Genomic DNA, 27,591 nt, shown 5'->3' on the forward strand with positions numbered 1-27,591 from the left:
TGCCAGTGGAGATCTGGAGCCTGGGGAGGAAATGGGGAGTCCTTGGGTGGTTCAGGAGCTCTTGGCAACCCTGCTTTTATCCCTTCTGGAGCCTGAAGAGGATCCAGTCCTGGCCCCAACCCTGGCAGAGTGCACATGTTTGATTTATCTCAGAAAATGTTTAATTAGGAAGGGGGGGAAAGAAGCGTTTGGCAAGCCTGGGCTGTGCTCTGTTAATTGTGGGGCTTCGAGAGCTGCCAGTGGAGCTGAAGTCCAGGCAGAGGCCTGGGATGATGGAGTCACCAATTAACCCAGAGCTTTGATTGCCCTTCCGGCCCAGCTCTCCAGCTTTTTATCCATCTCACACCCAGCCGCCCCGGTGGCTGGGAACCTCCTGTTGTCAAAACCCCGTGGAAGTCATGCGTGAGGGATTCGGAATCGGGTCACCTTGGTAATGAGAAGAAAATTAATTTAGTCCACAACAACAAACAACAACAAAATACTTAGTGCTGGCATTCCATGCCGTTTCTCTGAGCGCTGGCCCAGCGTTGGCTGATGGAGTGTCTCCATTTCGTGGATGTGAAGTGAGAGGGAGGGAGGGAAGGTGACATGTCAGGGCATGCCAGCAGGGTAATTTGGGAGATTCTCAGTGTTCCATCCGTGCTCCGTTCACATGGCCTCTGGGAGCTCGCCTCGTTATTCAGGAGTTAAGGCAGCACTGTTAATTAACTAAAGATGCATTTTTTTTCCCGGTGCAATATCCATTAAGGTCCGTCTAGCTGCTCACCCCTAAAAAGTCTCTACAATCTGCAGATCCCAAAATCTGAAGTCCCCAATTCCGGGGAGTTCTCCATGATGGGGGTCAGCAGCAAGCAGAGCCCATGGATCCATGCCTGGAGCTGGGCCAGGTGTCCCTGGGTTCTGGGAGTGTGTTCAGGCTGCCCTGGAAACCCTGGAGGCTCAAATTGGTTATTTCCATGTTTTTACGGGTATGTGGCTTGGAAAAAAAAATCTTCAAGGAATGGCCAGTCCAGCCCCAGCCCTGCTGTTCCATCCTGCTTGCAGACAGTGGAGTGACAGGTTTGCAGCTGCTTCCTTGTGCACGTGGCACTTGCTCTCCTTGTTATTCATGCAAACCTTTATCCCTGTTGATCTTCTAATGGTTCAGTCTCTGAATCTTTAAATCGTTGGCCCTTCACCAAAACGCAGGAATCACAAAGCAGTCAATCCTCATCAGAAACCAAAGACAGTCAACAAATCCACGGCACCCTTCAAAGCCGATCCAGAAGAATTCATTTTTCATCTCTCTGTCGTATTTGTCATGTTTCTGCCAGCAGAAAAGTGCAGCTGTAGCAGGATTATTCTGAAGGGAGCGCTGAATAAATCACCTGTCACCTGCCAGGCTTGGCTCGCTTGTGCCGCTTTGTTGTGTAACCGTCAGTGATTTACACTCTTTCCCTCCTCTGCGTCTGAAGGCTTTGTGAGGCCACTGGAACATGTTACTGTGTCAGAGCAAAATATCGGAACAAAGAGCTTGTTCTCTGTGTGTCATGTCACTTACAGCCACCTCTGATCTCCTCCTAACTGGAATGTCATGTTTGCCCTGTGATGCCCCACGGAGAGATGAGAGGCTTTTACAAGGCTTACGAAAGAGAAATGAATATGAATTTAATAATTCATGTAAAAATAGTGTTAAATCTGCTGCTGACATCTAGTGGGTGCCTGACTCCGTAAATACTCGAGTGATCGGAAAACATGAAGCTTTTCTGTTTGGTCTGTTGACGTCGTGTTGTCTTTGGATCAAAACTACAACTGTGCTGGGTTTGGTGAAGGCAAATAGATGCTACAAAGATGTTAAACTGGTTCTCAGTGGAATGTGTCCCAGAGTGACGGCAGGGGACACAAATTGATGCTTTTTTGGTTGTGGGTGAGCTGAGATTTTGAATCCATAATCTTGCTCTGGAGCCCGGGTCCTGCACCTGAACCACAGAGATCTCTCTCTTCCTTTTCCATTCAGCTTCTTGTGCCACTCTCACGTTTGCACAGGGGGCGAATGTGTTTTGATAAGGACTCTGGTATGTGTTACTATATCCAAAAAGCACCAGTGGAAAGGGGGAATAATTGTTTGTCCCCCTAATGCGGTTTGAGGATTTCTGGCTAGCAGGAGATCTCCTCTTTAACCAGAAGTAAAGGTTCTCGGTTTTTGGCACAGCCGTTTAAAGAATAATTAATAATCCACAACTAAGTGGGCTGTTACTTTGCTCTAACATTCAATAATAACCCAATAATATTTTGCTCTTTGGGCTTTTAGAAGGGACAGGAGATGGATGAAGGAAGATGAGGAATTAAAAAAAATTCTTTCTATGAGAGAGATGCTGAGGGGCTGGAGTGTGTCCAGAGACAACCCCTCCAGGATTTCAGCAAGAACTGAGCTTCCAGTAGCAACAATTCCGAGTAGCTCTTGCTCAGTTATGTAAATTGATAATGTTTATCAGGTAATCTGTTTTGCTTCCTGTTTTAACGGGAAAAACAAACTTTTCCTGGATGATAAAGCCACTCAGTGGACGTGCTGAAAGCCAGAACCAGACCACTGGAGTTCTCCTTTGGTTTGTGATTAATGGGAGCAGCAGAGGCTCTTGCTGCTGGTTTATTATTGGTTTTCCAGTCAATAACAAGCGCTGGTCACTGGGACACTGAGTGACAAACCAGCTTCCTGACATCCACAACCCTGTCAGGGGAAAAGCGTGCTCCAGAAAAGCTCCTTTGATGTCCCACTCCTTGTTTTCCAGGGGTTGATCCAGCATTACAGAAGGAATCCAGACCTCAGATGCCCGTTCCATCCGCAGCTCCAGCCTCAGCATCATCCTCCTCATCCTCATCCAAATTCCACCGAGCTCGTTCTGGGGGAGCCAGAGATGAACGTTATCGATCTGGTAAGGGCAGGGCCAGGAGTCCCCTGGATTCCTCCCCAGGAATGTGCTGTGTCCTCTGAAGGAATCAAAATTATTATTATCAGTCTGCCTTGGTGGTTCTCTGTAATGGAACGTCAGACTGATGAATCAAAACCGCTTACGAGTAGGGAAAACAAAGAACAGCACCCTGATTTTCTGGCTCGATGTAAATTGTTGGGTGCAAATTGTTCACAGAATGGGGAAAAAAAAAAAAGACTTCTTTAACCACATCTGTAGGTGATCACATTCAGTGAGGTGACAGGTGATATCAGTTCCTGGAGCTGGGGATTTCTGTGCTCTAGGAGCTCGGAGCAGCACTTCACTTCGGGAGGGGAGAAGCTGTTGGCACTTAGTTTTTGTTCCCTGGTTTTGTTTTTCACTTTGCAATAACAAGAATTAAGTTTGCTTCTCAAATAAAGTTCATTAAGTCTTCCTTCTCCAGCGGCTGCCACATCCCACCGTTTCATAGAGCGTTAGGAGAGCCTGGTTTGGGTTTTGCAAGGGCAGAATTAAAATACATTAATCTGAGAAGTGAATGTAGGTGTAGAAATGAATGCTCTCCCTGGTCATAGGTGGTTTTTACGAAGTTGATTTCTCCTCACCAGTGATGTGTCTTTCTTCAAAGAGCTCTGGGGGTTGCAGAGGGATGGAAACCTCCCATCCCAGCCTGTTTCAGCTCCCAATCAACCTTCATTTACAGCCACAGTTAAACTTCCAAGATTTACATGTAATCTGCATCCATTTGGGAGCAGAAGGTTTTTCCTAAATCGGACAACTGTCACTTTTTAGACCTGAGCTGCACCTGAGGCTGCACACACTGTGCCCATATTTAAACTGTGCACAGGCAGATTTTAGGAAATTCTTTGGCTGAGGGGAGCAATCTGCCAGGTTTCTGTTAAAATTGCCAGAGACACGAGGATAGAATGAGTTTAATCCAGAAATTTCCAGAGTAACGAACCTGGCCCTGCATTCAGCTGCCTAACTTCAGGAGCCTCAATTAGTTTTCCTTGTTGAAAGAAGAGAACAGAAGGTGATGCTGCTCCTGGGATGGCAGAAGAGAGTCGTTGGAGAGGTGCTGAAAACAGGGATGTCACGAACAGGCAGATGGGGATGTTTGGAGGTGTGGGAGCCTTTTGTGTCCTCCTCCCTTTGATGCCTTGGGGTGGCTACCTGGAGCAAAAGCTACACAAAGTTAAGAGAATAATGTGGGTGTTTATTAAAGGCCTTCAGTAGATCCACCTTGGGCTGTCAGAAGCCTCCCAGAGGCTGCAGCCAAGACAGATGATGGTCACGAGTTTTTTCAGACAGTTATAAATTCACTCTATTCCCGTATCAGGGTTAATTCTCCAATTACAGCTTCAGGTAACGAAGCCACATTCCCCCGGTTTGCTGCCCCCCTATTCACTTTTGCTCCCACTTTTTGGGGCCTGAAGCTGTCGGGTATCCTCGGATCACAGGCCCAGAGGGGTCATTTTGTCTTCACTCTAACACGAAGACAATTAACTAACACTTCACACGGAGCCTACAGCTCCGCGCTGACGCGGTCCAGGATCTGAAAACCAGGAAATCTTAAGATCTGGAGGCATGCCCTCCGTGCTGTGCTGTTGCTGAAGGCAGCTGTGCCCTTCCCTCTGGCAGACATCCACACCGAGGCGGTCCAGGCGGCGCTGGCCAAGCACAAGGAGCAGAAGATGGCCCTGCCCATGCCCACCAAGCGCCGCTCCACCTTCGTCCAGTCCCCAGCTGACGCCTGCACTCCCCCAGGTGAGGCCGTGCCGGACTCTGCCGGGATTACACCGTCCAAACCGAGGGGCTGCAGCGCTCCTGGTGTTTTGTTAGTCCTCTCTCAGGGCTGGGAGGTGACCTCTCTTCCAGGAGTCCTTAAAGAACCACGTGGTGGGAGTCTTGGGACGTCCTCCTGTGCGAGGAGCTTGGACTTGGACGGTCCTTGTGGGTCCGGCTCGGGGTGTTCTGTGGTTCAAACTGGCAGGACTGAGGTCACTTCTTCTTCCCTCACACCTGTTTCTGATGGATAATTGTGTCTTGATGTCGTGAATGTTTATTGCTCAGCGCACAGGAGGAGGGTTTGCAGTGATATTTGTTTTCTGGGCAAGGACCTCAGAGGGCTCCAGTGGAATTGCAGGACGAATCTCACCCCTGCCACGTACTGGCTGCAGCAGAATCCCTGGATGACACGGTGTCTGTCACGACGCACGTGCAGCAGATATCAATAACCCTCTGTTTTCCAGCAGCTGGATGCACTGACTGACAAATGAGTCCGTGTGGTTTTTGGCAGTGACTTCTGTGTTGTGTCTCATTGTGCAGAAGCATCGCAGCCATTTGGATTGACAGAGTCATCCGAATGTTATGAATCCACATCTGCTGGTGAATTCATAGCTCTGAAATTGCTCTGCTAGGCCATGTCACTCCTCCTCCTTATTTCCTGTTTTACCACACTTCCTTTTTCCCTTCCTTTTCTCCGGGGGGCTGATGCATGTTCCTGGTGTCTGCTTGGGTCTCAGCTCTGTGCTCACTTGTCCAGGACTGCAGCACATCCTGTTCCACTCTGCCGAGTGGGTAGAACATGATTTAGTGGTTTGATTTACCACTCGAGCGTAGGCAGAAAATCACTTTCAAGAGCACCTAAATTTTAGGCCAAAGCCCAGCTGTATGTTTGTATTTAGCACTGTCCAACTCAACATCTCAAGAACTGAGTGCTTGCTTCATGGTAATTAAATAATTAGTTCACAGTTTTTGGGACAGCCGAGGTATCTGTGCTCTGGGACACGCAGGGAGCAGTTCCTTGCTGTAGATTTCTCTGTTTTGTTTTGGGGTTGGGCTTTTTGTTTGTTTTCTGCAATTGAAAGGGCTCCATTTAGAGCCCCAGACAAAAGCATTTTCTGCTGTGGCCTTGGCACAGTTGTTTCCTGCGTTTTCTTTGTTCCTGGGACTCTGCAGTTTGACAACGACCCTGACCCCTCGCTTTCCAGTTCAGAATGACCAGAGTTAGGCAAAACAGCATCTGATACCGTGGGATGTGACTGGAAAAGTCACGAGAGTTAAGTTCTAGGCTTGGAGACCCCAGGGGAAGGATGTTGTCTGAGGAGGTGAATCAAACAGGGGTGAGTGTGTTCCCACCGACGATTCTGCTGCTCTAACCTCTGGTTTGGCCTGTTGGAAAACAGATCTTCCTGTGAAAGCCTGTGCTGTTGATATGTGATTGGAAAGAGCATGTTCAGTGCCATGTGCTTTTCCCTAAGCAGCTAGATTTTCTTTCTGCTTCCACACAGACACGTCTTCCGCCTCCGAGGACGAGGGCTCGCTCAGGCGCCAAGCTGCTCTCTCTGCTGCATTGCACCAGAGCTTACAGAATGCTGAGTCTTGGATCAACCGATCTGTTCAGGGGTCATCCACATCCTCATCAGCATCCTCTACACTTTCCCATGGAGAAGGCAAAGGGACCAGTGGGTCACTAGCTGATGTATTTGCCAATACTCGAATAGGTAGGAGCTGGGTACGAACAGAACGGTCGCTTCGAGTTCAGACTGTGTTGATAAAGCTGCAGTTGGCCACTGCAGGAGGGAAATTCGGAGCCAGAGTTTAGCTGGTATTGAGGGAACTTGCTAGGATCGGTTGGAGTTGTTTTCCTGACGAATTGCAGAAGGTTTGAGGTGGTTGTAAAAGGGAGAGTGGGGGAGCAGGAGCTGCTGGAAGCAGGGAGGACTCCAGGGACAGTGTGGACAGAGCAGGAGGCACAACTCTCTGTGTCCTGTGTTGCTTTTATGTCTCCAGCTCTTGGGAGCTCCCGTGGGCGCAGAGCTGCCCAGTGCAAGTGGCATTTTCATCCGTGTCCTGACGAATCCCTTAGGGGTGTCTGTGCCTGTGGAGTGGGGAAATGCTGCGTTTAACATCCTCATTTTGCTCTGAGCCCCGACGGTTTATTGTTTGCGTCAGATCAGGAAAGAAAATGAACCAAATCCGGCCTTGTGTGTGTGTGTGTGTGTGTGAACAAATGAACCTGTCATTTAAAAAAAAAAACAACAACAACAACAGGGTTAGAGGAGTAAAGCTTTAGCCCAGTTCTTCCATGACTGTCTGAGGAATAACCAGAGCACCCAGGTACTGAGGAGACGGAGCAAAATCTACAGATCTGGATACCCTGGGCTCAGTTTTCTGAGGCTCTGAGGTGCTCCTTGCTGCTGATGCTTCTGTATGAAATGGCCAAGTTTGTTTTTGCTCTGTGTATGTTTGTCCTTTTTAGCCGCTGGTGAGGAAATTCCTGCACCGTAGGACATTGTCTGTATTTCGTGTGCTCTCTGCTTCTGCTTAACTGGGTTGGGGCAAGCAGTGCGTAGAAGTGCTGGTGATTTTATCTTTCACTTATTTATCTTCTTATTGCTGTTATTTTTTGTCTGTTTATTCGCTGGGATGCAAATTGTTTCCTGAAATGGAAAACTGAGGAGATTGCCCATAAAATGTAGTCAATATAATTAATGTCTCTGAAGCAGAGAGGCTGTTTTTAATTGGAGCCTGCAGAAGGCCACATTACCTTTTGCAATGAATTAAGGTAACACAGCTTTTTACCTCCATCCTGAGTATCTACTGCCTGATCTAATCAGTGTCTCGTGCAAAAGAGAAGCTCTGAATCTTTGTCAGAATTCTATTTGCCACATTCACCCCGTGTTAACACCCGGTTTAAACGGATAGAACTCTCACGTACACAGTTCTGTACATCTCTCTCTTGAGAGCAATAAAAAGTCCTGCAGATGTTTGGATTGTACAAATCCACGTCCTTTCCAGTGATTTTAGAAGTTCAGTGCACAAGAAATATTCCTTGCCACTGTGTCTCCAAAGGGATGCAGAAGTGGGTTGTTTTTTCTCCTTAGAAAGAGGGAAATCGGCACAGAGTCAATCACAAAACGCTGTCAGTGGGAATTCTTTGGGATTTGACTTCAGACAATCTGTAAAACCCAACCCACAGTTCCAGATTGTTGGCTTTTTCCTTTGTAAGCAGCAGTTGCTGGTGCTGCTAAGCCGGAATAGAATATCCTTGCCCTATCAGATGATTGAACCTGCTGGGCTGTGTAAAGGAACCCCACATAAGCAAAAATCCCTTGTTTCAGAGACAGTTCACCGGAGAATTCCTGCAGGATGCAGTTGCAGCCTCGGCTGAAAGGCAGGACAGTGTCTTGCGACTTGAACAGAAGTAAGACCCAGCTCACACTGTTCATTGGGTTTATTCTGTAGCTGCTGGACAAGCTCTGTAACCGCCCAGCTGGAAGGGATTGAAACCCAGCACAACTTTTGCTGATCTGCTTTGGTCAAATTCCCACGTGTTTTGTTTGCAGAAGCCCTCACTCACAAAAAAGGCTAAACAGTAGAATTCCAGCAAGAGAGATCAGTGCGTAGGTGAGGGAGGGATTTGTTCTGGACTTTGGATGTTTCAGAGCTCATGTGAATCTCAAACTTAAAAAAAAAAAAATACCTGTTTCTTTTTTTTTTACAGTACTGAATGTCAAGAGATTTGAGCTTCAAGGTTAGAAACCAAGAACAGGAATTCTGTTTTGCTGAAGCGCTTTCCTGACACGGACAAAACCTTGTGCCTTTGGTTTTTTTTTGGTTTCCAGAACAGATACTGTGCCTGTCCTAGAGCTGCTGAACCTTTAGGAATCAGTGTGTTTAGCATTAATGAGGGTTCCCACGCATCCAACCCGTCCAATCCTTAGGATTATTGGTAACACTGACGCTTTGCTCGTTGGGGAGCTAATAAAAAGTGTATTTAGCAGCTTTCTTCTTTTTTTTAGAAAGTTTCTCAGTCCCCCCAGATGTCACAGCAACTACCTCCACCCCGTCAGCGCGGCCGGCAGCCATCGACCTCCCTCCCTCGGGGATCGTGAAGGGGATGCACAAGGGATCCAACCGCTCCAGCCTCATGGACACCGCAGATGGTACGAGACCTTTGGGGGCCCCCCAGGAGCTGCAGCAGAGTTCAGAGAGGGCTTTAAATCACAGCGTTTGTTCTCCCGACTCCCCGTTGATCCCCTTGAAGCGCTTCGCGAAACGGGAATGGTTTTGGCGTTAAGGTGTTGCTGTGCTGCTGTTGCGGCGTCGGCGTTCGGGAGGAATTCCTTCACGCGCAGGGTGGGCAGGCACTGGGACTGCCCAGGGAGGTGCTGGAGTCCCAAATCCCTGGAGAAATTCCAGGGAATGAGTGGATGGGGCCACTCAGCGCTCTGGTCTTTCCCTCCAGGTGTCCCTGTCAGCAGCAGAGTCTCCACAAAAATTCAGCAGTTGCTGAACACCTTGAAAAGACCTAAAAGACCGCCCCTGAAAGAATTCTTTGTGGATGATTTTGAAGAAATCGTGGAAGGTAACAGCACAAGTGATGGGTTTGTGCACGTTTGTTACAATTAGACACTCGGGGAGCGGAGTTCTTTGTGCTGCTGTTCTCAAGGTTGACTCAGATTCGCTATTTGCGGCAGCCTCCATGAACAGTCTGACCCAAAACCGGTGTTTGGAGTCATTTTGCTGTTCTGCTGAGCTTTGGGGGAACCTCCTCAATACTGAACTTCCTGAAAAAGCTATTTAAATAGATTTTTCAACCCCCTTCGTTTGCTTAGGCTACTTGAATTAATTTCCCAAAGGGGTTTGTCCTCACCGGTAATTGTATTCCAGCTCTGTAAGGTTTTCTTTTCCGCAGTTCTGTGTTCCTTTCCTTACTGATGTGTTGAACACCTTTGAGCAACATCCCGTGGGAAGGCTCTGTTCATGATGTCTTGTTTCGTGCGAGACTTCCTAGGAAATGGGATGGAATGGGTTGTTAAATCCTTTTCCTCGTTTCCTTTAGGTTTGCCTTCAGTTCATTTCCACCCGAGCTGTCAGGTGTCGAATGGGCGAGGACAGAGAATCTTATTTGACTTGGATTATGTAAGAAATATCTCGATAGATACTGGAAATGTTCTTGAATTTTCTCAGTTCCCCAGCCTGACCCCAACCAGCCCAAGCCCGAGGGCCGCCAGATGACCCCGGTGAAGGGAGAGCCCCTGGGAGTGGTCTGCAATTGGCCTCCTGCCTTGGAAGCAGCTCTGCAACGCTGGGGGACCACTCAGGCCAAATGTCCCTGTCTGACAGCCCTGGATGTGACGGGAAAACCAGTTTATACCCTCACCTATGGTGAGTTGAACCTCCACCCTGCCTTCCCCTTCTCCTGAGAGCAGCAGTGCGGAGAGCACAGGGCTCGTGGGTTTCGACCTTCCTGGTCTCTGTGAGCGTTGCAGACGGAGCCAGCGTCACTGTAGGTGGTAAAAGCAGCCAAGGTGTGAGCTGTTCTCTTGTGCTGCTTGATCCCGTGCAAGTCTCTGTTCTCTGTGTTCCAGGCAAACTGTGGAGCAGAAGTCTCAAGCTGGCCTACACCCTGCTTAATAAACTGGGGACCAAAAACGAACCTGTGTTAAAACCTGGAGACAGGGTAATGGCTTTGGGACTCTCTGCTTCTCCCTCTGGAGTGAAACGAGGGGGGTTGGGGGCTGGAACTTAACCACGGACACCGCAGTGAGGCTCACCCCAGGGACAAGGCTGCTTGGGACAGAAACTGGTGGGATTTTTCAGGGGTCCTGGCTCCTCTGTGAGCAGCTTCTTGCCTCTGGGCTACACCTGCAGCCCTGAGGAAAATGCAGGGTTTGATCTCTGTGTCGTGGCTGTGTGTGAACCTTCACACGCCTGGGCACTGCATGAGGAGCTCAGGCACGTTCCATACCCTCTGTGGGAGGAAGAGTGTGAAACGACACCAAGTTGAGTGAGTTTTAGTCGCTCCAGGTGCGGATTTTGAAATCTTGGAACTTGTGGCTTGCAGGTAGCCCTTGTGTATCCCAACAACGACCCCGTGATGTTCATGGTGGCATTTTATGGCTGTCTCCTGGCAGAAGTGATCCCAGTGCCTATAGAGGTACCTCTTACCAGAAAGGTAACGTTGATGGAACTTGGAGGAGCCGTGTGGGATGGAAACCAAGCCAGCCCATCAGCCTCTGACGGCTTTTCCCAGCCTCCAGCTGCTGCCTGAGCAGCTCTGTACCGGCAAGGACCTTTGGGAGCCTGCAGTGGCATTTAGAAATGGAAAAACATATTGACCAGAGCTGTGCTGAGCGGCTGGAGATGGTCAATTCTCCTAAATGATGCAGTTTGCAATTCCTCATCGCAAATAATTTATACAGAACGGATTAGAATGTGGATCCACCCCCTAACTGATGGGGGGGGGCTCAATCCAGCCTTGCCGAGCTCTGCCAGGCTCTGGTTTTGCTGGAGATGCTCGGTGTTCCTGAAGACTTCGAGGCACTTTTTTTGCAAATTTTTTGCTCCACAAAGTGTTTTCTTTACCCTTAGCAGAACTTTTGCACCCATTGCCATGTTATTGCCGTGTCAGGAACCCTGTGAAACTCTAGGATTTCACGAGAGGAAACAAAACCAGGAGAGGCTGGTGGCAGACATTAAGGCAGGAGAGATGGCAATGAGCTGGGAACACTCAGGGACACACAGAGCTTTGATTTCATTCTCTGCTCTGTGACAGACTGCTATAGCAACCAAATGCAAAATTAAAACTTCTCCAGTGTTTGCCCAATCAGTTTCTGAGTGAGCCTCCTCACTTTGTCGTTGTGCAACTGGAATTGGCTCCGGGGGATAGAGAGGTCTCGTTATTCCAGTGTAATTACATGTTTGGCTTTTTTTTTTTTTTTTTTTTTTTTTTTTTTTTTTTTTTTTTTTTTTTTCCTCTCAATTCCTCTTTGCAGCATCTGGGTTTCCATTAATGCCAGTGGATGGGGTGTGCTCCGTGCCTGGGTGCTGGGCAGGAGCTCTCGTTTTCCCTGGATTTCACATCCAGTGCGTTTTAATCTCGCCAATGCTGCGTTTTACGGGGTCATAGGATGGTTTGAGTTGGAAGGGACCTTAGAGACCATCCAGTTCCATCCTTTGCCACGGGCAGGGACACCTTCCAGTAGCCCAAGTCGCTCCAGTTGCGATTCTGTGACTGTGAGTGTGTGTGTGGGAACGGGTTGTTTGCTTCTTTTCCTTGCCATTCCTTCCCCCAGTCCCCAGAGCATTATCAAACCTTGGATTTTGGGAAGGGAAAGGTGACTTTCGTCACCTTTGAACAGGAGTGACTTTTTCCCCCCTCTTCCCTCAGGATGCTGGTGGGCAGCAGATCGGCTTCCTGCTGGGGAGCTGTGGGATTGCTCTGGCCCTCACCACTGAAGTGTGTCTGAAAGGGCTCCCAAAAACCCAGAACGGAGAAATTGTGCAGTTTAAAGGTGAGTTGGTTATAGATTGCCTTTTGATTGCACTTCTGCCGCAGCTGAAGGAAGCCGTCAGGACTCTGAAGGCACTTGGAGGGTAAAGGAGCAATTCCTGATCCCACCACCAAAATGTTGCAGGATTTGTGGTTGAGATCCACCCACGCGTCTGACACAGCTGCTCTGATCTTCTGGGGGTCACAAGGAGCCACCTCCCAAGCCAGGGCTGAGCTCAGGTCCCTTCCTTTGGCCGGTTCCAAGGCAGTTTTATTCACAAGCTTTATTTAGGAATGCTGCAGGGATCTTCCCTGAGGAGAGGAAGTACCTTGTTGCCCACTGAACTCCCCGATGAGAAACGAGATGAACCTTCTGGCTCGGAATTTTGCTTGTGTAACCGAACTTGGACAAATGATGGGGTTTAGTGTCTCCTTGCAGAACATAAATCCCTCAATAAATAAACTGACACATGAATGTCCCGCTTTAATTTTGGCTCCAGGTTGGCCCAGACTCAAGTGGGTTGTGACAGATTCGAAATATCTCTCCAAATCTCCCAAGGACTGGCAGCCCAACATCTCAGCAGCAGGAACTGAGCCAGCATATATTGAGGTAAGTGGTGAATGGGGAATAGAAAGTACCTTGCGTGAGCTGAATTTAATGTTCTAATCACCAGAGAAGAGAAGAGTTTCACCTCACTCCCTTAAACTTCCCTGAAACAAGCCTTTCACCGTGGACATCCTGCTGTGAGGCTCCTTTTAGGTTTGAATCCCTCTGTGGCCTTGAGCACTGCTTGGAATAAGCTGGAGATTTTTTTTTTTTGTTCTAAAAAGTGAGGGATGGAGGCAGCTGAGCTCTGAGGTGGTGTTTGATACCACCCGTTTCTGACAGTGCTTGAGGCAGCAGCAGGTTGAATTCTCTCTTCTGGTAATGCTGATTTTTGGTTGTGCTCCAGAAGGCGAGTTGTAGGCATTGCAACGCTTTCAGTGATGGTTCAGCCACCCCGAAATCACAGACTGGCTTTCCAGTTAGTTACAGGAGCAGGAGGAGATGTGGTGAGCAGCAGTGACAGTGAAACAAACACAAACACGTTCATTTCTCTCTCCCATCTCCATGGAGATTTCCCGTGTGTGCCACCGCAATAACCGTCTCCTCGGCTCTGAGCTCTCACACAGATGGTTTGTCTCAGCAGCTTTAAGAGAAAACTTTGATTTTTCACGTGGATTCTGTGATTTAACTTCCTTCCTGCATGGGATCCAGAGCCCTCCCTGACTCTGTTTTCTCCTGTGCAGTACAAGACCAGCAAAGAGGGCAGTGTCATGGGTGTCACCGTGTCCCGTGTGGCCATGCTGGCCCACTGCCAAGCCTTGTCCCAGGCCTGCAACTACTCTGAAGGTGGGTGAGGGCACAGAACGTCCAAGGAATGAAGGGTTGACAACGTTGTTTTAAGTGGTTGCCTCTCACACCTTGAACAGCTTGTCTCTGAGTAACCGATATTTACTTTAAAAAAACAAATCAAATTGAAAAAGCGCAGATGAATTCTTCCCTCAAAAGTGAAAATTAGCTGTGGTGTTTTCCCGTCCAGACCCGCAGCATTTTCACTGCCGTGATGGAGAGGAGTAAAAAGTGGGATTTACTTCGTGTCTGTGGAGTTACTGAGTCTGTTCTGGTGAACCAAACGAGGAGCAAATGTTTGAAAAATGGAGCATTTTCCAATGAGCTCGAGTTCCCTCTCACTGCACTGATGGGCCAGAGAAATGTCTTCCCAAACTTTCCTTGCTGTTAGTGCGTAAATACCAAAGTCTCTGGGCTGGTCCTGCGAGGTTTTTTGGGTAACCCACAAATGGAGATTGGAAGGTGCTGGTGGCATTCCAGAGGCTTTTGCTGTAGATCGTGGTTTATTCTGGTCTGCTTTTTAAATCAAGCTAATTCCTACATCCACGAGTGAAACTATTTATAGAGCTGTAGGTCACAGAGCTTTAAAATGCAAAGTTTGCCTTTTAGAATCCGTCACTCGAGCTCCCATCGCTGCTGAGAGTCAGGGCTTTGGATGATGTTCTCTGGCTCCCCTTCCCTCCACTGCTCGTGCATAATGAGCTTCAGACCCTTCCTGTCCTACTGATGGACATTTCAGGCTGGAATGTGATTTCCTTGCACTTGCTGGATGTGTTCCTGCTCAGGAATGGGCGTGCAGTTGTTTTTTTTTTTTTGCGTGACAGGGAGCTCTGCTCGGTAACACGAGTAGTCGGACAGAGAGCCCTGGGCTCGCTGGGGTGCCCTGTGGAGCAGCTCTGACGGATCAGTGACAGGTTCATTCATCCCTGTGCACGTTCCAGCAGGAACGATGGGCACAGCTGTGCCGGCACCTTGCACTTGACGACTTCACCTCTCTTTTCCCAGGTGAAACGATCGTGAACGTGTTGGATTTTAAGAAGGATGCGGGGCTGTGGCATGGCATTCTGACGGTGAGTTGAAGCATTCCAGAGCTCTCTGCAATGACAGATTAATGGTTAGATGGGATATTGAGAAGAATTTCTTCCCTGTGAGGGTGTGGAGGCCCTGGCACGGGTTGCCCAGAGGAGCTGGGGCTGTCTTTGGATCCCTGGAAGTGTCCAAGGCCAGGTTGGAGAGGGCTTGGAGCACCCTGGGACAGTGGAAGGTGTCCCTGCCCATGGCAGGGGTGGCACTGGATGGTCTTTAAGGTCCCTCCCAACCCAACCCGTTCCGGAATTCCATGATTCTGTGATAACGGTAGCGTTTGAGTCCGTGGCTGAGGACCATTACCTGTTGAAACAACCATTTCTCTCCCTGCCAGAGCTGCAGTTCTCTGGGGCAACGACAGAACCATCCTGACTAAACCTCTGAACTCACGATGGGGTGGAAGTTAATGGGGTCTGAGGGTGATTTATTTCTAATGACTCGATGGAAGGTTGGTGAATCCTTTCCTAACTACCCTTTTTCCTGCTTTTCAGAATGTAATGAACAAGCTGCACACTATCAGTGTGCCCTATTCTGTGATGAAAACCTGTCCTCTCTCCTGGGTGCAGAGGGTTCACGCCCACAAAGGTAACTCAGGATGATCCACAACTTCAACCTGGAGTTCTCAGGATCCACGAGTGAGGGGCATTAAAACCTCAAATGCCTTAAATCCTTCTTGCTCTTCCATGCCAAATCTCGAGGGCCAGGAGTTTCGTTCATGTCCAAAGATAGTTGATTTTTATTTTGCCGTTGTAGATACGATTTTCTAGATCCTCAGGCAGGGCTGGAGCTCATCTCTCTAAAACTCATGGAGAGATTTTAAGCCCCCAGTCGTGTAGGTAGTTGTAAAGCTCCTTGCATTGGTAACTTGCCAGAGGTTGGAACAGGGACGTGACAACTTGGGAGGGCAGGGGACTTTTCCATTTATTTCTGTGCACAAACTCCTAATGCCACGTCAGTGGTGGGGAGCTTGTGACTTGGGGCCAGTTCCTTTCATGAAACCCAGAAAACGGGAGAGTGCAGCAGGAGCCCCTTGATCCCTGGCCTCCCTGAGGGCTTTCAGAGGGTGATAATGATTTATGGCCTCTGGAGGAGGAGCTGTGATGATGACAGACCCTGGCTCAGGTGGTGGCACTGCCACAGCAGATGCCGTTGTGCGTTGGGTTTGCTGCTACCGCGCTCTCAGTTATTTAAGGCTGAGGTGAGAATTCCCTCACTTGGGGTTGGGGGGGGGGGGTCTCACGTAAAAACGACCCAAAATCAAAAAAGCTTTTGATTTAGTCCCGGGGTGCTGTTTCCGTGTCGGTTGCAGCAAAAGTCGCCCTGGTGAAGTGTCGAGACTTGCACTGGGCCATGATGGCCCATCGGGACCAAAGAGACGTGAGCCTGAGCTCGCTGCGGATGCTGATCGTCACCGACGGCGCCAACCCCTGTGAGTGTCCCCAGCCCCTCTCCCTGGCCTCTCGCTGCGGGGTCAGGGATCCCCTGGGGTCAGCTCCTCTCCTTTGGGGCACGCGGCTCGTGGGGCTTGGGCACAGGACGAGGGGTTTCCGCGTTGCCATCCTTCGGGTTGTCAGAGATCCTGCAAAGCAGGAAAAGGGAGAGTTGGATGTGGGGGAAGTGTTGATAAAATCAGAGGATTGTTCAGGCTGGGAAAGACCTTTAAGAGCATCGAATCCAGCTCTTAGCCTAGCAGCACCATGGTCACCACTAAAGCCTGTCCCCAAGTGCCACATCCACAAGTCCTTTAAATCCCTCCAGGGATTGTGATTCCACCACTGCTCTGGGCAGAATCCAATGTCTGAACAACCAGTCTGGGCTTGTTCCAATGGCTCACCATCCTTTGAGAGAGGAAGTTTTCCTTAATATCCAACCTAAAACCTCCCAAGCACAACTTGAGGCCGTTTCCTCCTGTAGTTTCCCAAATCCTCCTCCTGACCCTTCCTGTAGATGGGCATGAAATCAAATTCTGTGAAGTCCTAGTGGCATCTTTTCTTTCTTCCTAGGGTCTGTTTCCTCCTGTGATGCCTTCCTGAGCTTGTTTCAGAGCCATGGGCTCAAACCAGAGGCAATTTGTCCCTGTGCCACCTCCCCCGAAGCGATGACCGTTGCGATCCGGAGGTAACAGATTGAATCATCCATGCTGGGCTTTGTTCACACTTGGGTTGGTCATAGTTGATTTAAGCATGTAATAAACCCCTCTGACATTTACTGTGTGCGCTCAGGTACTCGAGTCGCTGAGCTGTTAAACCTCCCTCCTGAGATCCGAGTGATTTCCGAGGTGTGTGACAGCTCAGCACTGCCTGAGTGCTGCTTTTCCTCCTTGATTTCCACAGCCGGGGAATCGGGTTGTTCTGAATCTGAGATCTGAGATCCTTTGGGCATTCTCATACTCTGTTTCTGCCCGTCGCTCCCTTCTGTAAGGAGCAGCCTTGCCATCACGTGGCCTGGGAGCTGGGGGTTCGCCGTGGGGTGAGAAAATGAGCTGGCAGAGGAGCTGCAGTGCCCAGGAACACAATTCCTTAGGGATTGAAAACGTGGCTCCTTCGGGTGGGGATCCCGACTGCCGTCACAGTTTGAAGTGATTGTGCAAAGCAGAGACACTGAATACACCTATTTCTGTTTCTGTGCCATCTAACACCAAGCCCAGGTGCCTGACTGAGCGTATTTATTGATTTTGTGTCCTTCCCAGGCCTGGAGTCCCCGGGGCTCCTTTGCCAGGCAGAGCCATCCTGTCCATGAACGGGCTGAGTTTCGGTGTGATTCGGGTCAACACTGAAGATAAAAACTCTGCTCTCACTGTCCAGGACGTCGGGCACGTGATGCCAGGAGGTAAAAAAGAGGCAGGAGGCTCATGCGAGATGTTTTTGGGGAAGTTTTAGGAGCAGAACTGGTCAGTGTTCTCTCCCATATCAGCCTCGGTGTGGGAGAGGTGGGGCAGTGCCAGGCTCAGTCGTTTCTGTCACGATTAAACGTGTCAGTTCTCGCGCAGGGCAAAGTTTGGGAGCTGTTTTAACAAAGCCTGATTTGTCCTAGGCATGATGTGTATAGTGAAACCAGATGGGCCACCCCAGCTCTGTAAAACAGATGAGATTGGTGAAATCTGTGTGAGCTCCAGAGCAGGAGGAATGATGTACTACGGCCTGGCAGGCGTGACAAAGAATACTTTCGAGGTATGTCTAGCAGAATGCATCTTTCCTGCCCCATTTTCTGTCTACAACTGGTGGTCTTGTGTTTGTAACTGAAGCGTTAATGTTATTTTTTAAAAACGCGCACTGGGAAACTCCTTGCGGTCGGAGTTACTCAGAATCCCTTCCATAAACATCTCCCACCCTGCCCAAACAAGCGCTTTACCGAGGGTTCCCTCCCCTTCTCCTCTTCCCTTCACTCACTTTACGTGCAATTCTTGGGCTGGGGAAGGTTTTTCCCTCCTCAGGCTGCTTTGCCTCCAGCGTCCTCCTTTGTGTTGCAGGTGATCCCGGTGAACTCCTCTGGCTCTCCAGTGGGAGAAGTGCCCTTCGTGCGTTCCGGCTTGCTGGGATTTGTTGGACCCGTACGTGAGGCATTGGAGCCTCGCATTGCCCTGGCCCCTCGGCGTTCCAGAGCAAAGCTCTTGGGGAGGGAAGATGCGTGAGGAGAGCTGGCTTTGAGTTCCTCACAGGTGCCTTTCTTGTCTTGCAGGGCAGCTTGGTGTTTGTGGTTGGGAAGATGGACGGGCTGCTGACGGTGAGCGGGAGGAGGCACAACGCCGACGACATCGTGGCCACTGGGCTGGCTGTGGAGTCGATAAAAACGGTTTACAGAGGAAGGTCAGCGCAAGAAACTCCCCAGAAACTGCTGCATGTCATAAACTGGAGGAGAAGCTTCAGTTCTTTCTTGGATTTCTCTTTGGGTAGCTCAGTTAAAGTAAAGATATTTTTGATTTAGGTAGTAATTGCCCTCATCCTGCCCGTCACGGATCTTTTTTCCCACTGTGCGTCCTGGCTTTTCATCAAGTCTGTGCTTCCTAAAGCAATCAAGCAACAAGATAAGTCAGCCACATGGAGAAATTAATTCTCTGTCTCTGCAGAGTTGCAGTCGTTAGCTGCTGGCTGGTGCAGCGAGGAAGAGTTTCATTAATGGCCAAAGATATTTGATTTTTTAATTACCAGTTGCAGATCTCATTTTCTAGATCTTCAGGCAGGGCTGGAGCTCATATCTCCGAGACTTAGTGAGAGATTTTAAACCATCTTGTAGGTGCCTTTAAATCTCCTTTCATTTGTGCCTTGCCAGAAGTTGGAACAGGAATGTGACAGCAGGTTGGGAGAATGGGAGACTGTGCCATACGCAAATTTCATCAGAAAGTGCAATTAACCCCTTCAATATTCCCCAGTCTTTCCTTTTGACTCAATGTTAATTAATTGCCTGATGCTTGCTTTATTTTTTTTTTTTTTTTGCCCCACGGCTTATTTTTAACGAGTTCTGTCTTTAACCTCTCCTTGGCTTCCTGTTTCCAAGGAGTGAAACTGGAGTGTGGCTCTGCCCTTTTCCTTAGGATTGCTGTGTTCTCTGTGTCTGTGTTCTACGACGAGAGGATCGTGGTGGTGGCAGAGCAGAGGCCGGATGCTTCTGAGGAGGACAGCTTCCAGTGGATGAGCCGGGTGCTGCAGGTACAGGCAGCCTGAGCTGCAACAGAGACTGGGCAGAGCTGCAGAATAGAGCAGATGTTTAGTTAAAGGTCTTTGAGGTGCACCTTGGGCAGGGCAAGAGCCTGGGCAGGGCTATGCCCAAGGTGGGCACAGAATGGGCACAAAATGGGCAAAAAATGGACACAAAATGGACAAAAAAATGGGCCCAAAATGGGCCCAAAATGGGCACAAAATGGACCCAAAATGGACCCAAAATGGACACAAAATGGGCACAAAATGGACCCAAAATGGGCACAAAATGGACCCCCAGTCACGAGGTCTCACACTTTTATAAGTTTTGGTCCGTTTCCATATTGGGGTTTAATTGTCCAGTTACAGCTTGAGGTTATGCAGTCCCATCCTTCTTGTTTTCTCTCTTCAGCCCAACATTGTTTATGCTTTTGGGCCTGAAAACTTGTCCCAGTTGTCCTTGGTGTCCCGCAGGAAAAGGATTCGTTTTGTCTCCCTGCTCTGTGCAGAGCTGAGCGTCACTGAGTGCGAGGCTCAGAACTGCACTCCCGGGCAGCGCAGAACCTGAAAAACATGGAAGTGAAAACAGAAGGCATCAGGGGAAACGGTGCTGGTTTTGGGTGTGGGCAGAGCAGAGGCTTGGCCAGGTGGAGCCCAGGGATGGAGGTACCACAAGCTTTGCATCCCTCTAGGCACAAGGTTGTTTGTGCAGGGTCACAGGCTGTGTCCAGGCTGTCCTCTAGTGTCCTGAGGGAACTGGAGTGACAGGACAAGGGGAACGGCTTCAAACTGAAAGAGGAGAAATTTAAGTTGAATTTTGGGAAGAAACTCCTCAGCCGGTCTGGGATTCCATGAAGGTCCTGGGAGGACAGAGGGGCTCTGGCAGTCACCTCTCAGAACTGCCAGGCAGATCTGTGCCCAAGCTTTGGAGTTCTCCTTTTAGTCTGGATCATGTGGAGCTCAGAGCTTGGCTTTAAAGCCGCCCTTTTCTTTAGAGATGCATTTCCAGCAGGGAGCAAGTGGGCAGGGAAAGGCCAGAACAGCTGAATGAGTGTGGTCCTAAAAGAATGAGCAGCAAGTTCTTCCTTTGAGAGCTGCCTGCACTGCGTGTGTGTCATTCCAGGAATGACATTCAGTGCAAGCTGGGGTGGAAAATCAGGGAAGTACCTGGTGCTCTGAATAATGGATCAGATGCCTGAATGCTGAGGCGGGCAGGAGGGAACAGAGTGTGATGGTTCAGAGGAGACAGATGGATACAATCCCGAGATCAGAATCGTGTGATTCATCAGGCAACTGTGGGTATTTTGGGATTTTGGTCATGAAAGATTTAAAAATGGATTTGGTGTCTGTGAAATGAGCTGTAAAGGCAGGGATGTACCCAGCACTTCAGGCTCGCTGCAGGACTCACTGGTGGCACAGAAGTCAAGTGGGATGTCAGTGATTGACTCACTCCTCCAGCACCTCACAAGTCCAGGGATTTGTCTCGCGGTGAATCAGTGCAGCAGCAGCAGACTGTGTCCAGCAGTGCCAGGAATGCCAGTGACCATCTCTCCTCTCTCTAGGCAATTGACAGCATTCACCAAGTGGGTGTTTACTGCCTCGCTCTCGTGCCAGCCAACACATTGCCAAAAACTCCGCTGGGAGGGATCCACATCTCCCAAACCAAGCAGCACTTTCTGGAGGGCTCTCTGCACCCCTGCAACATCCTCATGTGCCCACACACTTGTGTGACAAACTTGCCAAAGCCCAGGCAGAAACAGCCAGGTAACCTGAACCCTTTTTGGTGCTGTTAAACTGGGGGCTCAGTGCCTCAGCCCCAGGAACCCGGGTGATGCGTCCTGCTCATGTGCTGGGGGTCAGAGCCTGCCTTGTGCCCCGTGGCTGGGGCGTGTTCCAAGCCTCTCTTTGCATGTGCTGGTCAGGAATTTTGATTCCCACCTCCGAACTCACTGGGATTCTCCCTGCTGATGAATAGAGAGCAGCAATGCCTGCTGAACTCCCACCAGTGAGGCTTCATTCCCTGGGGCAGTGGGATCCTGCAGGGACTCTCTGTACCTTTGCTCTGCTCCTTCTCCAAGTGCTGATGTCTCTGCACAGGTGTGGGCCCTGCCTCTGTGATGGTGGGGAACCTGGTTGCTGGGAAGAGGATCGCTCAAGCCTCTGGGAGAGATCTGGGTCAAATAGAAGACAATGATTTGGTTAAAAAGGTAAATCAGTGTTTGGGACAGCTGGAGAGCGGGAAGGAGTTTCCCCTCCTGGGTGCAGTGCAGCAGGGGGAAGCACTGAAGGAGAGGCTGGTGTTGAATCCCTGCCTGTCTCTTGCAGCACCAGTTCCTGACAGAAGTGTTGCAGTGGAGAGCTCAAGCGACTCCTGACCACCCACTCTTCCTTTTATTGAATGCCAAGGTACAGTCAGTGCTGAGCTGTTGGGTTTTTAAGGTCCACGTGTTACCCAGTGCCAGTTGGAGAGTCTTTAAAATCTTTTGCCCTCTGCAGTGCCTCTCTTTAGCCTCTTTATCAGATTTTGCCCATAGATCTGTAACTTAAAATTTGACCCTTTAACCCTCTAGGTCCCTTCGGCAAATGACTCTCGCGGTTCGACACTTCATTTTAAAACTGAGCGTGTTTGTAGGTCCCACTGGCTCCTGTGTCAGTTAATGCTGTATCCCTTGGTGCCACCATCCCTTTCAATGGTGTTGAGTATATTCTGGCAAGGTTCTGGTGCAAGAAGAGCTGAACTGACTTCCCTGGAAGGTAGAACTTTCTAGAGCAGATCTAACTCCATCTCTGTCCTTTGACACTGTAGTGGATGAGTGGCTCACTGCGTGCCGGCAGCCTTTAGGTAGAGATAACTCATAGCTGTAGCCTCCTGCTCGCCAGCAAGCTTGGGTTTATTTCACAGCAGCCAGTTTGTGTTGTGCCAAGCCCTGTTTAGAGCATTTTTTTTCGTGTCCTTTCAAGGGAACCACTGTGTGCACGGCCACCTGCCTTCAGCTGCACAAAAAGGCTGAGAGAATTGCATCAGTGCTGTGTGACAAAGGCCATCTCAATGCCGGAGACAATGTGGTGCTTCTTTATCCTCCTGGTGAGTGAGTCCCGCTGGGGAAAATACAGCCTGGCCTTTCTTGGGAATCTCACTGCGATCTGGAAATACAGGAGAGGCACTCAGTGCTAGTGAGAGGTGCTCACTGCCTGAATTTTCAGTCGTTTGACACTCGGGATGTTCTTTTCCTGTGCGATGGTGACGGTTCCCTTTGTGCATCCTTTAACTTTCCCCGCTCCCTATCCCAAGCTTTCTCGGAGTGTCCCCCTTAGCCCAGGGGAGGAGCAGCAGCGCCCTGCTGTGCCTCCCTCCCCAGTGTCCCCGTGGTGTCCTTGCAGGCATCGAGCTCATCACGGCCTTCTACGGCTGCCTGTACTCGGGCTGCGTCCCCGTCACCGTGCGCCCGCCCCACGCCCAGAGCCTGGTGGCAACGCTGCCCACAGTGAGGATGATCGTGGAGGTGAGTGGCAGGGGAAGAGCCTGGGGCTCCGGGGGTGACACCTGTGTCACAGGGGAGCGGGGCTGGGTCGGTCGTGGCCTCCAGAGGTGACGCAGGAGTCGCGCTGAGCGTCGCTGCTCCACGGGTGACGCAGCTGACCAACGTGGTGCTGTGTGAGAGGGATTGAGGCACAGCTTGGAGCTGGGGGACAGTGTTCTCGTTCAGAAAACGCCAGGGAGAGCCCCCTCCTCACAGACAGAGTGCAGGTGCTTCCTGAGAGCACCAGCGTGGTGTTGCCACCCAGAATTTCACCTTGGTGCTGGGGAAGTCCGAATCCTGCAGTCTAGTCGCTTCCCAAGCCCAGTAACCAGGAGATATCACGGATCTTGCTGTGACACCTTCTCACCTGCTCTGGAGGTTCTGACAGGGTCTGTGCAGGCTGGGCTGCACTGGGGGTTTGGTGAAGGGGAAGCGGAGCAGGGTGTGCAAAAACCAGAGGAAGGAATTCAGGTTTGCTAAAAGAAACTGGCTGCAGATGATAAAAGAGTCTCGGAACGTCGGCTCTTGCAGCGGCAGTGCCGCTGGGACTCCTTGTGTCAGTGAGTGTTCATCTTTGCAGGTCAGCAAAGCTGCCTGTATCCTCACAACCCAGACCCTGATGAGGCTGCTCAAGTCCAGGGAGGCAGCTGGTGCTGTGGATGTGAAAACCTGGCCAACCATCATCGACACAGGTGAGCTCCCTGGGCCAGGAGGCTCCTTGAAGTTCTGTGCAGGGGCGACCGGTGACTTCCAAAGGGACTTGTCCCTTGTTCCGTTGAGTGGCTCTTGAAAATCTATTTGAACGTGTACAAAAAGCTATCCAAGATGTGCCCTTGTTCACTGAGAGCTCTTCTGTTGTGAGCTGTGCACGGGAAGTGATTGCAGTGGAGACAGCTTGAATCTGCTTAAGGCAAGGGCCAGTTGGTCTTTTCTCCCTTCTCCTGAGAATAAATAATTTTCTGTGCGGGAGCTTTGGCAAGAGTTTTGCCATACACTAACTTGTCTCTTTTGCAAAAGGAATTAATGGAAAGCTTCATCTTCCATCTCTGGTGTTCTGAAAGTTGTGCTCTCCTTTCAAATACCAGTCAAGTAACCAAAATTAACTCGTTTGTTTCTGCCTTGCACAGATGATTTGCCCAGGAAGCGACTGGCCCAGATCTATAAGCCACCCACACCTGAAATGTTGGCATATCTAGATTTCAGTGTTTCTACAACAGGCATGCTCACAGGAGTAAAGGTATAGTAGTGGGTTGGGAGATGGGCACTCGTGTCTTGTCTTTGCCTGACCCTCTGAGCCACCTCCCCTTGACCTCCACCTCCAAACTGTAGCTTAAAGAAAGACCCTGATTTTCTTCTGACAAAACTGTGGGCTTCAGTTCACTAAGTTCTGCTGTGGAGGAAAACAGATCTCCACAGTGGGGTCAGGAATTCTGCTGCTGCATCCCACTGGAGAGCTGCCTTGGGAGAGCAGCAGAGCTCTGAGCTCTGCTGGCCTCCACCAAGAGCAGAATAGGGATGCAGTCAGAAAAGAAAAAGAGGATCGGAAACTGCAAAGGGAAGCCTCAGACTGCTGTTGATGGTCTGTGCGTGTTTGGAGTGGGAATCACAGGATAGTCGGGGTTGGAAGGGAACCCTGGAGACCCCCCCAGTCCAAGGCAGGGTCACCCAGAGCAGGTGACACAGGGACATCTCCAGGTGGGTTCGGAATGTCTTCGGAGAGGAAGACTCCATGAGCACCCGGGGCAGTTATTCCAGTGCTCTGCCACCTCCATGGGAAGCTCTTCTCCTGTTGAGAGGTGGAACTCAAAACAACGGCAGCTTCAGGTTTAAGTGTTGCCATTGCTGTTGGTGTCAGGGCTCTGCAGTCTCTGCATCTGCTGTGGAAGCTCAGGAACCAAACCATGGCTTTGCCCTCGCACCAGCTCTCCATGAACTCCCCGTTCTCTCTCACCTGCCCGTGCTGGGCAGTCCCTGGGTGGTGTCCTGGGCTTCCAGCAGTGTCCCCTGTGTTGCAGATGTCCCATGCTGCTGTCAGTGGCCTGTGCAGGGCCATCAAGCTCCAGTGTGAGCTCTACTCCTCCCGGCAGATTGCCATTTGTCTGGACCCCTACTGCGGACTGGGATTTGTGCTCTGGTGCCTTTGCAGGTAGGACTTTGCTGGGGGGAGGGAAAAGGGGCAAATTAACTCTTGGCTGGTTGTAAGTGGGGAATTACAGATGTGTCGGCATTACAGAATGACTTAATTTACAGCACGGGGAGGAGAATTTGTCTTGGAACCGACAACAACGTGTTCCCTTTTTGCTGCAGATTAGCAGGATGTTATCCCATCTTGATGATGTGTGTTTGTGCTGCCAAATATTCCTGGCTTCAGAGTGTTTCTCTTCCCTTTCTTCCTTGATTACGTGTTGCACTGAGGGAGTTTTTGTTCTGTGTGGGGTTGAGCCAGTTCTCTTCCTTCACTGTCAGCCTGTGTTTGTGTGGGGATAAATTGTTATTCTCTTACAGTAAGTTGCATTTTTAAAATGCTGCTGCTCCACTTTGCCTCGGCTGCAGTCCCACAACCTGCCTTTGGACTAGCAGGGATGTGATGTGCAAATACAGTAAATATTAATTTAAAGATAACTGCAAGCTTCACTAAAAATGTTTTTTTTTTCCCCTTAATGTTCTTCACAGTGTGTATTCTGGACATCAGTCAATTTTAATTCCTCCTATGGAGCTGGAATCCAATCTTTTTCTCTGGTTATCTACTGTCAGCCAGTATAAAATAAGGGACACTTTCTGTTCCTATTCAGTCATGGAACTGTGTACAAAGGGACTTGGAAACCAAGTTGAAATGTTAAAGGTAAGGAACGTTTCCTGAGTGTTACGTTACCTCAATTAAGGAAACTGTGGTACTAAAGCAAAGGGATGCGACGATTAAATACAAATTTTCCCGTTGCACAAATCTCCAGGCCGGAGGTGCTCCAAAAGCAAATCTCCAAAAAAGCTGCAGCCCTGGGAGAGGAGAGGATTGGGAAGGAGCGGGGGCTCTGGCAGTGCAGGGAACACCTGCCAGGGAATGCCAGGACAGCCCTGAGCAGGGAGGATCCCAGCGCTGCTCTGCTGCAGATTCCTTATGTAACAGTCTGCAGTGGAGGCTCAGACCAGCACATGATGGAAAGCACATGTCAGGAGAGCTGCTCAATGGAGGTGTGTTCTCCTTGGAGATGAGAGAAGGGAAAAAAAACAGCTCCATGCCATGCCTGAGGTGGTTCTTTTGTTCCCTGGGATTTCCTGGCTCTGTGAGATCAAGGCTCGGCCTTGTTTTTTTGGGTGGCACGGAGCTCTGCAGGTGCCTGGGCTGTGTCACCAGGTGAGCAGCACATGGGAGCTCCTGCCTGGTGCTGCTCAGAGCATTCGCCAGAGAAACAAGAATGGATTCAGGTCCCAGTGTTGTTGAAGAGTCGGTGCAATCCCAGTGGATGACTTTACTCTGCCTGGGCTTGGTTTCCATCTGTATAAGCAGTGACTCAGAGGTGTCGTCTCAGCTGGAGCAGCTCTGCTGAGGGCTGGGGCAGAGGACGGGAGCACTCTCAGTCCGTGTCTTGCTCTGGCTGCATTTCCAGGCTCTGCTCAGGCAGGATTCGTAATTACAAACAGAATCAGAAAAAGGGAAGGTCACTTGGAACACAAGGACCGAGTTTATCCTGCATTCCCTGAGTCGCTTCAAGGGGCGAGAAACCAACGTAACTTCTTGAGAGGGCCCAGATGAACACCTGCAGCCCTTTGCCTCATGTTTTGTGTGCAGGCCCGAGGCATTAACCTGTCCTGTGTCCGGACCTGCGTGGTGGTGGCAGAGGAACGGCCGCGAGTTTCCCTCACTCATTCCTTCTCCAAACTCTTCAAGGACATCGGGCTCTCATCCCGAGCCGTGAGCACCACCTTTGGCTCACGGGTCAACGTGGCCATCTGTTTACAGGTAAGGCTTCCCAAGGGCTCTTTCGTTGTCACTGACACCAGATTGCAGATGCCAGGCTGGGTTGTGTTCCACACTCCCCGTCTGCACACGCTTCCGAAGCCCAACATCTGCCCCGTGGAGAACAGCTGGCACAAGGTTGAAGCGGCTTCTCTCGTTTTCAGCTGCCAAATCGTACCGCAGATGCTCAAAACGAGTGGAACATGAATCTGAGCTGTTTATTCCCACATAAACAGTGCCTGATTGCCGAGAGGGCTTGGGGTGTCTCCCCCGTCTCCCTGGCTCCTTCCCACACAGATGTTCCAGAAAGTCACCTGCTTACCGAAGGGTTTCCCTTAGTGCAGCTGCAAAGGTGGGGGAATTTGAGTAGGAATTCTGCTGCAGGAAACCCCTGGGAACATTTCTGGGCTCGGGCAGAAGTTACCCTGACTGCTTTAAATGAATGGTTTTTAAATATTAACTCCTCAGGGAACGTCGGGGCCCGATCCCACCACGGTGTATGTAGACCTGAAATCCTTGAGACATGACAGGTACTGTAAGTCCACTTAAACCACTTTTATTAACTGTGTAAAACCCTCTGGCGGTGCTGAGTTTTCACACCGCTCCAGACACTTCAGCTCTTTTTGGTTTTATTTTTTCCCCTGACAGTGTTTTTTTTCTTTACCTTCAGAGTCCGTCTGGTGGAACGAGGAGCTCCGCAGAGCCTGCTGCTTTCCGAGTCTGGGAAGGTGATTCCACGTGTCCCCACTTCCCCCAGCCCTTCTCCTGTAGCTGGGAGGGGCTGGCTCTTGG

At 50.1% G+C, this 27,591-nt stretch overlaps 1 protein-coding gene across 3 annotated transcripts in view; it reads left to right on the forward strand.

The window, feature by feature from the left end:
* DIP2B (disco interacting protein 2 homolog B) overlaps positions 1–27,591 on the forward strand; it is a 60,539-nt gene that overhangs the window by 25,897 nt on the left and 7,051 nt on the right. The window contains exons 3-34 of one of the 3 annotated variants that reach the window (XM_066207551.1): positions 2,769–2,912; positions 4,569–4,694; positions 6,221–6,433; positions 8,735–8,878; positions 9,181–9,300; positions 9,906–10,103; positions 10,307–10,398; positions 10,783–10,893; positions 12,109–12,232; positions 12,711–12,820; positions 13,501–13,603; positions 14,609–14,673; positions 15,181–15,274; positions 15,999–16,118; positions 16,693–16,807; positions 17,379–17,518; positions 17,723–17,859; positions 18,159–18,239; positions 18,368–18,495; positions 19,221–19,335; positions 20,886–21,087; positions 21,421–21,530; positions 21,649–21,729; positions 22,285–22,408; positions 22,705–22,826; positions 23,425–23,536; positions 23,972–24,081; positions 24,860–24,990; positions 25,518–25,686; positions 26,632–26,802; positions 27,268–27,329; positions 27,470–27,527. In XM_066207551.1, coding sequence (XP_066063648.1) covers positions 2,769–2,912; positions 4,569–4,694; positions 6,221–6,433; positions 8,735–8,878; positions 9,181–9,300; positions 9,906–10,103; positions 10,307–10,398; positions 10,783–10,893; positions 12,109–12,232; positions 12,711–12,820; positions 13,501–13,603; positions 14,609–14,673; positions 15,181–15,274; positions 15,999–16,118; positions 16,693–16,807; positions 17,379–17,518; positions 17,723–17,859; positions 18,159–18,239; positions 18,368–18,495; positions 19,221–19,335; positions 20,886–21,087; positions 21,421–21,530; positions 21,649–21,729; positions 22,285–22,408; positions 22,705–22,826; positions 23,425–23,536; positions 23,972–24,081; positions 24,860–24,990; positions 25,518–25,686; positions 26,632–26,802; positions 27,268–27,329; positions 27,470–27,527 — 3,932 coding nt within the window. The remainder of the gene's footprint in view (positions 1–2,768; positions 2,913–4,568; positions 4,695–6,220; positions 6,434–8,734; positions 8,879–9,180; positions 9,301–9,905; positions 10,104–10,306; positions 10,399–10,782; positions 10,894–12,108; positions 12,233–12,710; positions 12,821–13,500; positions 13,604–14,608; positions 14,674–15,180; positions 15,275–15,998; positions 16,119–16,692; positions 16,808–17,378; positions 17,519–17,722; positions 17,860–18,158; positions 18,240–18,367; positions 18,496–19,220; positions 19,336–20,885; positions 21,088–21,420; positions 21,531–21,648; positions 21,730–22,284; positions 22,409–22,704; positions 22,827–23,424; positions 23,537–23,971; positions 24,082–24,859; positions 24,991–25,517; positions 25,687–26,631; positions 26,803–27,267; positions 27,330–27,469; positions 27,528–27,591) is intronic. The other 2 variants (XM_066207552.1, XM_066207553.1) reach the window with 2 other exon arrangements.

The sequence above is a fragment of the Chamaea fasciata genome, unplaced genomic scaffold (genome assembly GCF_029207755.1).
Source record: "Chamaea fasciata isolate MVZ Bird 193981 ecotype frontalis unplaced genomic scaffold, bChaFas1.0.hap1 SCAF_41, whole genome shotgun sequence".
Classification (NCBI taxonomy): domain Eukaryota; kingdom Metazoa; phylum Chordata; class Aves; order Passeriformes; family Sylviidae; genus Chamaea; species Chamaea fasciata.